The sequence below is a fragment of the Oryzias latipes genome, chromosome 14 (assembly GCF_002234675.1).
Source record: "Oryzias latipes chromosome 14, ASM223467v1".
In the NCBI taxonomy this organism is placed as follows: domain Eukaryota; kingdom Metazoa; phylum Chordata; class Actinopteri; order Beloniformes; family Adrianichthyidae; genus Oryzias; species Oryzias latipes.
Genome location: NC_019872.2, coordinates 8,086,214 through 8,098,891, shown reverse-complemented (window position 1 = coordinate 8,098,891; position 12,678 = coordinate 8,086,214). Strand labels below are relative to the sequence as shown.

Here is a 12,678-nt window from a genome sequence, read left to right as displayed (position 1 = left end):
TCAGGAAATACCTTGCATGATGTTTTTCAATTACTGGGAAGAAAGCCAGCATGGACGTAAAGTTGACAGTATAACATGTTTTGTTGTTGAAGGGTCTAGCATGGAAGGAATAGTCCAACAGCTTGCCAAGCTATTTACTGATGTTTTGGTCTAAATAAATACCCAGACGATTTTGTAGTAAAAATATCGGCATAGAGATTTGAAAATAAAACATGTTACTGAAGAATTATTATGCAGCCTGGAAATGTTAATTGTGCCAGAGTTTGATGTTTTCTTACCTTTACCTTAGAAAAAAAATAGAGCTTGAGGGACTTTCAACCACTTGATGAAATTTGATGGGACACTGCCACCTGCTGGTTAGTGTACACATGTGCTTTCGTTCACATGATTCCACAATTTTTTTTGGTTTTTTACAGTTTGGCACTTAATGGTTCTGGTGTTTTTTTTAATTGTAATTTTAATTTGAATTCATTTTTTTCTTTATTTTTTTTATTTATATAATTTTTTGGCTCCTGTTAATTGCTGCTACCCAAAAACAAACAAAATGGTCAACTTAACTTTAAAAGCTAGGAAGAAAATTTCCTCTGGGGTCTCAAGGGGTTAAAGGTGGTTCAGAAGAAAATTTTCAAATACCCGTGGATGGACCATTTTATCTAAAAGAATAAACTTTGGAAACAGCGAGGAAAATAAGGACATAAACTTTTAAAATATGGGACTTACATGTATGTCTTAGTCATTACTCAAATAAGAATTCATGTATCTTTTTTGTGATCTTTATACTACTTCATCCATACTACTTCATTCTAAAAATTATGGTGTAAACCGCAGATGACCGGACAGCCAGATGCCAAATAATTCTGGGATGATAACAGAGGATCCTGCCAGGAAACTCAAAACATGAAAACACAACTGAGACCAAATAACACAAACTAAAAGGGCACAATTCCCAAACCTGTATATACTTGCATACATGATTGATCTAAGACTCAACAGCAGAATATAGGTGTAATTGATAATAGAGTTTGAATGCATATAATGTGAAATTTACCGGTTTGGCGTCGATTAAAAATAAAAGAAAACAAGAACCGTTTCATGCAGGGTAATTTTGTCTGTCATTCTTACTCCAAGTGTTGTATGAACCCATTTTAATTAAGCAAACCGAAATACATAAATAAATAAATAATAGATAAAAAGAGGATGTTAGTTAGTTGTTAGTAATTGAGAGCATTGCTCATAATAACCTTTTAGAAGTGTTTCTCTTCTCTGATAAAAGCCTAGTTTGGTTGGTGAATAAAGATTGAAGCCTTTTGAAACATGGTGGTGAGGGTATAATGGTATGGGGTTGCTTTTCTTTTTTTAATATTTAGATGCATATCATAAAAAAGAAAAAAAAAACAGATTATGTTGTTGTTTTTAAAATCTTTAAAGATTTAGCAGCCTGTCAAACTTTCGATCACTTTCAGAGACATTTGAAGACTCAGAAGTTGCTCTAACTAAGGGTTAACTAATAACTAATCAGATGACAAGCTTTTCATTTTCCATCTCCTTCTCTCTTTTAAGTATGTAAAAAAAACTTTTGGAATTTAATATTTATCTTGTAAAAGAAAATAAACTGCAAATAGTAATTGTTAGTCATTTTAGCAAAAGGGGGAGATTTAGTTTGGTTTTTAAGCAAAGATTAAATCCAAATTTTAAAAAGCAGCACCACCAACAAAATATTACTTTTTTTTAATCATAATTTTAATCAATAGGCCTGCCAAAAGTCACGAAATCCACACATTTTAGAAATATAGATATATGCGCTCTGGTAGGAAATTGGGTTTGCGTAAAATGCAGACTACGTTAAAGTCTATTAATGGAAATAGATGGGCCTTTCCAAATTCCAATGAGGAGTTTATGCAGACGGTTGCGGTTTTCCAAACTGCAGTTTGAGGTTCCGCCACTATCCGGCGCTCTCGCACTGAGAAAGGGCAGTGCCCGATGGGCGCTCTCCACTGGCTGCTGGATGGTTGAACCCCGTCAGGCAGCACTTGAGCCTTGGCTCTGGAGCGCGTCGGGGCGCGCAGGCGGCGGCGCGCTGAGCGGCAGCAGTGGGATGGACGGGCGGCTGCGCGCCGCGGGCTGCGCGGTGCTGCGGGGAGAACTGGAAGGCGTGCGGAGCATTAAAACGTCAGTTTCCATTTAATTATTGCCTTCACGGAGGCTGGAGAGGTGCGGCTTTGCCTCCTGTCAGTAATCCGCTTGCAGGGAGGAGCAGAGCAGAGGCTCCAGTCTTGACAGGGGGGAGAGTTTGAAGCCGGACAGGGACGCAAAGAGTTCACCGTCCTTTGGTTCTGCTGCTGGAGGTTGGCATGGACTGAGGTGTTGAAGCCGTTGGGTTTACTCTTCATCATGAGCGGACCGACGAATGGTGAGCAGTGTGTGTGTGTGTGTGTGTGTGGTGGTGGTGGTGGGGGTCTCCATTCTAATCAATAGAAACGTCCCAGGAGGGTTTATCCCTGAACAGATATAGCCAATCCCTGTTGATGGCATTGATCCTTCAGTCACTGACATTTTTAAACCTCCTGTTCTTATAGCTGGTTAAAAAGGAAAGCATTGTTTTGCAACATGGAGGCAAATAATAAAGGGGGAAGAGAAGAGATGCTGACCTTTAAGACTTGAACTAATTTTATCTCACACGAAAGCAGATTAATAAAAAATAGAAACTCAGTTTTAGATTTCTAAAACTAACTTTATTTTAAATGACCAGAAAAGTCAACAGTTTCTGCAAAAGTTTAAGAGATCTTTCTGCTGTTCCATTGGTGGTCCACTGTCAACCTTGTGCCGGCTCAAAGCACCACATCCATTCAAACGTCTGACAGAAAAGACGGCAGTCACCTTTTGGCTGACAGCTTCCCTCGAGACGAGCTGCTTGGCTTTAATCCAGGCTGTTCAGGTCGTAGGTCAGGGTGATGCTGTCAAAGACTTAAGGACACATCTGGCATTAGAGCTACTTAAAGGCCCACGCCAAGAAAAACAGGGTCTTTGGTGTTTTTAACATGTTCTTGCGGCACTTTTCTTATAATGGAGGACATATATAAAGAAAATTAAGCTTAAAATTGTGTTTCTGAGTATTTTATTCAAATTGTTGTAAATCGGGAGACGTGCCAACGGTCAGGCCAACAACTCAGAGATGAATTTATGATGAACTCCCCCCACTTTGCGGAGACTATGTCTTAGAAAACAACACAATTTTTGATTTAGCCTAAAAACGGCGCAATCATAAAACAGATCAAAAGATGTTTGGAGTGGGACTTTAAAAAAATGGCTGAAGGTCATTTTTCCTTCAAATTCAAAGTATTACTTCATTTTCTGTCTAAAGATGACCCTGATAAGTGAGATTTCAGAGGCAGTTTTAAGTAAACATTCTCATGAAACATCTGAGAGGAGCAGCAGCAGGAAACCTGACTCAGAGTTTGAAGCATCAGAAGTGAGGGCTCCTTTTAAAGATGTGAGCAGCAGAACCAAAATGTGGGGAATAGTTTGCGTTGAATTAGTTGGAGACAAATTTAGAGAAGCCAGATGGGGGAGGGGGGTGTTGGTGCAGAGGAGGGATATTCACAGTTTGGATAAAGATGAAGAACAAAAAAGAGCTGTGATAAAAGAGAAGATGCCAGTGCTGGATGCGAGAAAAAAAGGAGGTGGAAACCACTAATTCACCGTGGCGACCCTGAAGGAGTCGCCACGGTGAATTAAAAAACGGAAAAACATTTACATCAACAGAAACAAAACAAAAACTAGAAACGGTTCAAGATCTGCATCTTTTTAGCAGGATTTTCTACAAAATAAATCAAATGGAATGCGTGCACCTAAAAGGTGATTTAACACTTGCCACTTTGATAAAGTAGAACACCAATAAGCGTCTGTAAAATATTAAAAATAACACATTCCTCCTGCAGCAACTCGCAGGTGGTGCCTTTCCCTTGATGTCTGGGTTTTCTGTCCTCCTGTTGCCATCTGGCAAAAACACCAGTGCCAGCCTCCGTGCCGCACACACAAAACTCTCAGATTCTGCATTTACAACATTTTGTGTCCCACTTTCCCCACTTTTTTCTTCCTGCAAATGCACCTACAGGCCTCCGTCTGCATCTCCCTCCAGATGTCAGCGGCTTAACCTGCCAGCATGTATTTTTTTTTATTCTTTGATTGCATAATACTCCAGGATGCAGAAGCATTAACTGTAATATAATTGAACGGAGCAGAATGCATCAGTAGATTTGTTGCTGGTTGTTTTGAACGCAGCTCAGTGGAAATCCAAATTGTCAGTCAACAAAATGTGTTCAATCCACAGCTTTGGTGGTATCTCCCAACCACGATAAGAATTGCACGTCTGTTTCAGGCAGTATAAAGAAAAGACTTGCTTCACTAAGAGGGATTTGACTAGTTTTGTAAGCGAGGATGAAAGAGGTGTAATCCCAAAGAGATCCAGAGTGACCTTTTCTGTCTCTACTGCCATGTAGATATCAGGATTACTCAAAGCTTACTGACATATGCATAAAGAACCAGCTGCAGTTTAGTGTACATCTACCGTCCTCAATGAAAAAATATAAAGATGTTAACAAAAGATTGGTGGGAGGTTAAAAATGAAGTCTACAAGTTGAGTGCATGCAGCTTGGATACTTCACTTCTTCCGTTGATTCAGACGTTTCAGGTAAGACTAGTAATACTTCACAATAAGATTTTTTAGTGTGTTTACCTCGACTGGACTCTGCTGAGCCAGTTTAGCTCGTGCTGGTTTGCGGCGCCTTCCGTCCCTGAAACCAGGGTTCGAATCTGGGCTGCTCCCTATTCCCTTCTCTGCTTCTGTGCCGGTCCCAAGCCCGGATAAATTGAGAGGGTTGTGTCGGGAATGGCATCCGGTGAAAAACATTGCCATGCGACTCATCCTCGAAAGAGAGGTTGTTTCGCTATGGCGACTCCTGATGGGAAAAGCCGAAAGTCAAAGAAGAAGACATTGACTGGACTCAGTGGCCTAGCGGTAAAGTGTCCGCCCAAAAACGCAGAAATCTTCGCTCCATTAACCCTTGTGCCATCTTGGATGACCCCACCCTGACATTGACGTGTTCTCCCTACCATGACGAAGGTGGATAAAGGTGGAGAGGATTTCATGTAATCCATGGACACCAGTGAATATCACAAATCATTGAAGAAAAAAGGTTCAGAGCACTGTCTAGTGGGTCTAGATGACCCAACTCCCAATGTTAAAGTTCCTAGGATAGCACAAGGGTTAAGGGGTAGTGGTTCTCGAGAGTGGATCTGACTGATCCACTTCAGAGGGTGGGTTGAGTGCAGATTACGACAACTGATGGGGCTTTAACAAAAGAAAATTGAGGAAATTAATATTGTCTCTGATCTTACATCAAAAGGCGGTGACATAAAGGAAAATTTGCCAAATAAAAAAATAAAAAAAGAGCATATTTGTTACATAGAAACAACGATCGGTGGGCCACAAGCTCCCTGCTCCATTTTAAAGCATTCGCTTGTAAACGACTAGATCCAAGTACATCTTTGTTTTCTTCGCCAGTATTGCTTGCTGTTTTTGTTGCACTTGTTGTAATGTTAGTTTGTGGGGTGTGAGGGGGTGTGAGCTTGCAGGAAATCATGTAAACAGCGAGCTCTCAGCAACGGGGAGCAGAAAGGCCACTGGGGTTGTTTCATGTCAAGGTCCCGCCTACAACTTAGAGGCAAATTTCTACTGAATAATGTAACATTTTAATAAATATTTGCAAATGTTTATAGAAATATAGGCCAATTATAAATGAATGTTTTTGTCAAACAAAAGCGCATTTTTATAAAACGCATTAGTATATTTTAAAAGTAATATAAAATGACTTGGACTTTAATGATATGACACTAAAGATAATAACTTTGGATGACACTGTAAAATTGCTTCCATAGTTGGACGTGGAGCGGATTATTATTTTTTATCAAATTATTGGCTATTGTTTTTTTATTATTTGTCAAAGTCACACCAGTTTTCTGGAACATAGCCGTGCTTTTACTATCTTGTGTGTTGCTTATTAGGCTGCTCATCCTCATAAACGGTTTCAGGTCCCGCTGTCTCAGGACTTACTGCTGAAATTAAAGCAGCTGCATCACATTCACAGAGTTCAAGTTACTCCCAGTTCCTCTTTTTTATTCCTTTATTTTATTATAATTAAGATGAAATACAGATAAATACATTTAAAAAAGGAGTTTGAAAAGGACATAGTGTGATGTGTTCTCCCTTCTCCAGTTCAGTACCAGGCGGCTGGAGTCTATGGGGAAAACAACAACAGCAGCTCCCCGCTGTCCAGCTGTGGGAACTCGCCCATCATGTGTGACCGCTGTGGGGAGGTTTGCCGTGGGGAAGTGGTGCGGGTCAAGAGCACACACTTCCACGTTCACTGCTTCACCTGTCAAGGTAATAAACAATACAAAAACACTTTTAGCAGGACTTTTAATAGGAAAAAAAAGAAGCAAAATTGTGCACTTTTTTCTGAGTTTCGGAACTTTTTAAAGGAATAATATGTGGCTAAATTTGCAGGAAATTTGTATTTTAGTGAATTATTCAGTAATAAGCCTCCTTTAAATATCTGCACAATATTCATGCCTCAGATTCCTGCATCAGTTTAGATTTATGGGTCCTGTAAAACTCTTTCCTTACCATTTATTTCACCAGTCAATCATGAATTTTCAGACTTCTTCAGCCTTGAGCGGTTATCAATATTCAAGAGGCAGGGTGTATCCAGCCCACACAGAGACCATCCATATGCAGCCAATTACAATGACATCTATGATCAGTTGGAAACTCCCATATCTCCATCCATCATTTTTAAATATAATTTTGAATTCATTTATAAAACAAATGCATGACACAATACATTTTTGGAAACTTTTTAGTTTAATGTTTATCTGTACTTTTTAAATTTTGATAAAAATATAATTAAAGAGAATAAAATAATAGTTAAAATAATAAAATAAAAGTTTGTTAACAGTTACAACTGATGTTTTACCAGCAAAACTGTTTAAAATGAAACAGTCGACAAAATTTTAACAAATTTTGATTTAAAGATGATTGAAAAAGTAGTTTCCTACATTTAAGCATGAAAACACATCTGCTGTTTTTTTTTTTGTTTTTTTAAACTATAAACTTATTCTAGAAAGTCAACCTTAGGCTAATGCATTGTTTACCATGTTTGAATTCCACGCAGATCATTTTGTATGAATGAATATTAAATGATTTTAAAACACTTTTACAGCAATGACGCGACAGTTTGATCGCTAATAGCTTTGTACTTAGTAAAATGAAAATGAATTATGAAGGTCCTACTATTACAGCAGAGTCTCAGACAGTTATAAAGCATATTATGTCAACTGAACGGAATAAATACCTACACATATCAATATTAGATGAAACAAAAGTGTCTTGTTAGTTGATACATTTGAGATAAAGGATGGTGATAATGACGTCCCAGAATTAATTATTATTCTTGCAGATATCCTTATCTTTTTAGATTATGTATGTCAGTTGTTCCTGCTTCTGTAATAAAAACATTTATAAAGAAAAGCTTGGCTTCTTTGCAAAAGAAATTCATTACACGGCACATTGAGGCCTTTTAACTTTTCTTTTTTCATAAAATGTTTTTAAAATTAGGTTTATGACATTCCATTTGTCATAAACACTAATCAGTGTACCTTCTTAGCCGCCCTTTTGACAGTAACTGCCTTGCAGCAAGCCTCTACCGGACCAAAAAAATGACAAAAAAGTGCTGAGGCTGATGTTGACCCAGACGTTTAAAATTTGTGTGCAAAATATAAAGTTTGAATGAACTAAAAGCGCAAGACTTTAATAATTTCTGCCTCTAGTTGCTTTGCCCAACACTAATAATTCCTGACCAATGAGTAAAGAGATCTTTAGTCACATGGTTTTGTTTATAAGCTTTAGTTTGGAACAGGAAAGTCTCGTTGACGGCCGTCTGGATACAGACCAAGCACAGCGTTCAGATCTCGATCTGGACCAAATTTAGTAATCTGGGTCTACTAAAAGAATAGTTTTCCTAGTCTGAATAAACCCTACGCTTTCTAAAATATGTGTAGTTCAGTTTTAAATTGTTTTTTTATTCTTGAGTGTTTTGTTTGCATCTTCATGCTTGACTTCTACTTGTGAACAGATGGGGAAAAAAACAAACTATAGCCTGAAGTCAGCAGCAGGCTTTGCATTGCAGTCAGCAGGTTTTCACCCTAAAGTCCAACTCAAACCAGCCAGCCTCTTTTCACTGGCCGGGACCTGCACGGTCCCAAAGCATGCTGCATGACAAAACAGTCTTCTCTGCTTGATCTGCAATGAGTGATGCTCTAACATTTAGCTGCAAAGCATCAACACAGAAGGTTTTCTCTGCTTTTCATAAAACATCACACCTCAACTGCCCTAGAATTTAACCAAGGCTGAAGTTGAAACAGTGTTTTTAGGTTTGAGTTTAGATGAATGGTCAGTCTTCTGATTGGCTGATTTGATGCACTCATTTCACTTGCAGGGCCGAGGTTCATTGCCAAAAAAAAAATAACAAAAATCTTTTGCTAATAAAAAATCATTATTGTGGATGCTTGATCTTGCGGAGTCATCTCAATGACTTAAAGCGAATGGACTGTTGGCTAAGTACTAATCTGCTGATGAGGTGGACAAGAATTAAGCAGTGATTGCTTCGCAGGAGGAATAATCTGTTCTTAGAAATTGATGTCTAGACCTTTTAACTTATCAACTTTCGCTCTGAGATTTTAAATAAATATGCAAGTCTTTCAAAAATTGTATGAGAGGTTTTTAAAATAATTTTGTAATGACATTTTTCTTTCCATTAGAGCAATGTAATTTCTTGTTATGCCCCGTTTTATGTCTAGGGATACCTAGAGAATCATAACATAAAAGTAATGTGTTTTTAACAGAAACACCAAAACGTTGTCTCCAAACAAAATAACACATTCACAAACTAATAAATACCAAACAACAATAACTGTAAAAAGAAGGTGAAGCAAAAAGGCTTTAGGGTGAACTAAGGCAAAAAAAAAAAAAAACTCCACATAACTGAAATATGTCATCTTACCTGAAAATGAAAGGAAAACCCCCCAAAAAACTACAACATGCAATTAACTACAAAACAGGTGAGGAAGGGCACCACACTGCAGTGGAGACAGGTTGCAGCTAAGCTCCCTTCTCACAGGCTGGACGTCCAAATGGTGCTGTTAACGGCTGCTGCCATCAGTTTGGGTCCAATGGGAGTCACACCTTTTCCAGCACCACACATGAAACTAATCAGACACACCACACACACACAAAGATCCACAAAAACATGAAGTCCCACTCTGATATAGAAAGAAAATACACAACACACAGAACAAAAAAAATGAACAAAAGCAAATATGCCTATCCCTTAACATTTCCTGAAAAAGTACATTCCAAACCAAGTAGTTATTATTATTGTATGACAATTTATTATGTAGGGGAATGTAAAGAGGAAAATGTGGGATGTTTTTTGGTTCTAGTATATATGAACCATTGAGAATCAAACCAACAATCTGGGAGGCTTGTTGGCTGGAAAACCTGGGTTTTTGTTGTGTTGTCAACAGACCACCATGGTCTGCCATAGACAGTTTGTGATTGAGATAAATGTTTTAGAAGGTTCCTATGGTAACCAGTTTAAAGATAAAGTCCCACTATCTGTCACACACCTAGGTGTGGGAAATTGTTCTCTGCATTTGAGCGGTGAGCTGCAGACGAGCCGCGCTCAGGAGGCAGCAGCGTTAAGGGTCTTGTTTACTGGGTGATGTTAATTTTCATTGATATGGTAATTGAACCCTGGATTCCTGCGTGGCAGCCTTCCACCTTACCAACCGAGTTACCCAGCCATATATAGTCCAGATGGGTTGCAAGGCCTGCTGACTGCACTGCAAGGTTTTCTAGCAGAATGTTGCATGAGAGAAACTTTAGTGAATATTAGTTTATTAAAATATGTAATATGTATTTAATACTGATTTCTGCATCATTGCTCATATCACCACTCTAATACTTTTCATTACACCTAAACTGAAGGGGTTTCAATAAGAAAAGATGAATTAAGTCTAAAAGAAAAGTCATTTTTGACTCACTTTGATTAAATCAACATTGATGAAGGAGAGTTCACATAGGTGTTTTAGCATACTGCTGTCCAATCAAATACTTTCTTGTTTAGGAAATAGAATTATAAAACTATTAGCTTTATTTTGAAATGTATTCCCACAAAGCTCTCCTAATTGAGTTGACAAATAAACAGAATATCCACAGTGTTGTTTCTGGAATAAACAAACTGCATCCACTGCTGTTTGGCATGAATAATGTTGTCAGCAGAAATGTACTCTGTCATCACATGCAAAGCACAGTTCTAGAACATCCGAGAAATTGTGGTGTTCCACCAAGAAAGCCACTGAGGCTTGTTTGGCTCATGACAGATTAAGATTGGCCTTCAAAATAAAGGTACCCAAAAAAAGTTGTTTTCAGGGAGAGGGAGTTAAGAAGTTGTTGCAAAATTTTTACCTACAATTACTGCAAACTTGGAATTATTCTTTGGACACTGGTTAATGAAAGTGTTTGACACAAAAAAACAAACATGAAAAATGTCATAAAATTAAAAAGAATTTAAATGTATCCTGATAACAATTTTGACAAAAATGTTAATGGTTTTGCATCAATACTAAAGCAAACATTTACATTTTTTGAAGTTTCAAAACTTGAATAAACAGTGCAAAAAAATCCCCCTACAAACTAGTTTCTCCATGTCATCAGAATGGATTATGCCAATCATCAGACTATTTAGATCTTACATTTTGCCCTCTCAGTGTTGTATAAACCACCCTGATCACGCAACTTGATGGAATTCAAATAAATCCATAGTGGTGTGCAAATAGAATAGAAAAGTCACTGACAGCATGGCAGAGGGGGGTTGGATTGACAGATCGATAGCCTCATTGATACTTCCCTCGAGCCCTTCTGCTTTCCTTTCACATCACATATGATGTCATTTAACTGTTCTGCTTCCTCTGATCTCTCCTCTGACTACTGACTCAAATGTCTTTCTTTTTCTAAATGTTTCATTACGGCTTTGCTAATGAGCAAAATATATTGGTTTTTTTTCTAATAATGCTGGTATTGGGAGAAAAAAAACTCCCTAAAGTGTGTGTGGAACATTCTGCATTGCAGTTTTTGCCAAAATCTTTGCGTTCATTAGTTCTAGCAGCCACTAAAGGCCTGGGGATGTAGATTCTTTGTAGAATTTTAATCAGACTCAAATTGTTCCTTTATTACTCAGTGTTAAAGACAAATCAGTACAAAGATTGACCTGCTCAGAGAGGAAACGAGGTTGGGTTTCAGAATTAAGTGTGCCAAAAGCAAGAGTCTGTGTCTTCAATCTTTTCGTTTATCCTCAGCCAGCCACAGTCACGCATGGCTCCTCGTTTTTGTACGGAAGTGACTTCAAGGACAGACTACAGCATTGCCTACTCTCCGTTTGCACAAGAATTTGAGCCTTATAGTCCTTCCACTGTATGTTTTTATACTGCATGTATCTCAAAAGATTCCTGTCTGCAGGAGTTATTATGACCCATGGAGTTGATCCATTTTACTCTTTCTTCCTGTTGTTTCTGGCACTAGGATATTATTAAGCAACCCAGATTTGTTGTTGTTCTTCTCTTCCCAAATCTGTCTATTAAGGCCAACAAACAGGGAAGTGTTTGAATGATTTTTCACAGGTGAAGTGTGAAGAGAAAACAAAATCTGGACTTATGGAAGAATGATGTGGCTGATAAGTTTGCCTGTTTATGCAAAAGCGAAGGAAGTGATGAGGAATGTTGATGAGACAGGGAGGAGCTACGGCAGGAGGAACGGCAGCACACCTCAGATGTAAATCAAGGAGGACGTTAAAAGTAAACACACAATAATAGAGCTCTAAAGAATAAAATGGGAAAACTGTAAAAGACACGTTTTGGGGTCAAGCTAGATGACATTTGTGGGCTTTTTTTGTTTCTTCTTCATATTTCAACTCACTTGGATGACTCAAAAAACCCAGTTAAATATCTTTTTAAAGTTGCAACACCTATATGTATGACTTTGTCACGTTTCCTGAGTAGCTATATAACATTTAGATGAATTCACAGCACTCACAGATTATACACTGCAGACCGATTGTTTCAGCAGCTGTCCGAGTGGCTGGTCTCAGACGATCTTGGAGGTGGACATGCTGGATGTGGAGGTCTTGGGCTGGTGTGGTTACACGTGGTCTGCGGTTGTGAGGCCGGTTGGATGTGCTGCCAACTTCTCGGAAACGCCTTTGGAGATGGCTTATGGTGGAGAAATGAACATTCAATTCCCTAGCAACATTCCTGCTATCAGCATGCCAATTGCACGCTCCCTCAAAACTTGCGACATCTGTGGCATTGTGCTGTGTGATACAACTGAAGATTTCAGAGTGGCCTTTTCTTGTGGCCAGTCTAAGGCACACCTGTGCAATAATCATGCTGTCTAATCAGCATCTTGATATGGCACACCTGTGAGGTGGGATGGATTGTCTTGGCAAAGGAGAAGTGCTCACTATCACAGATTTAGACAGATTTGTGAACAATATTTCAGAGAAC

The 12,678-nt window shown here is 38.5% G+C and overlaps 1 protein-coding gene across 8 annotated transcripts in view; it reads left to right on the top strand.

Annotated features, from left to right (window-relative positions):
- The first annotated feature begins 2,003 nt into the window (after positions 1–2,003).
- Positions 2,004–12,678, top strand: part of LOC101159285 (actin-binding LIM protein 3) — a 54,064-nt gene continuing 43,389 nt past the window's right edge. For 4 of the 8 annotated variants that reach the window (XM_023962544.1, XM_023962543.1, XM_023962539.1 and 1 more), the window contains exons 1-2: positions 2,005–2,410; positions 6,275–6,442. In XM_023962544.1, the coding sequence (XP_023818312.1) occupies positions 2,392–2,410; positions 6,275–6,442 (187 nt within the window). In that variant the 5' untranslated portion in view covers positions 2,005–2,391. Of the gene's footprint in view, positions 2,411–6,274; positions 6,443–12,678 lie in introns of all 8 variants that reach the window. The other 4 variants (XM_023962540.1, XM_023962538.1, XM_023962542.1 and 1 more) reach the window with 2 other exon arrangements.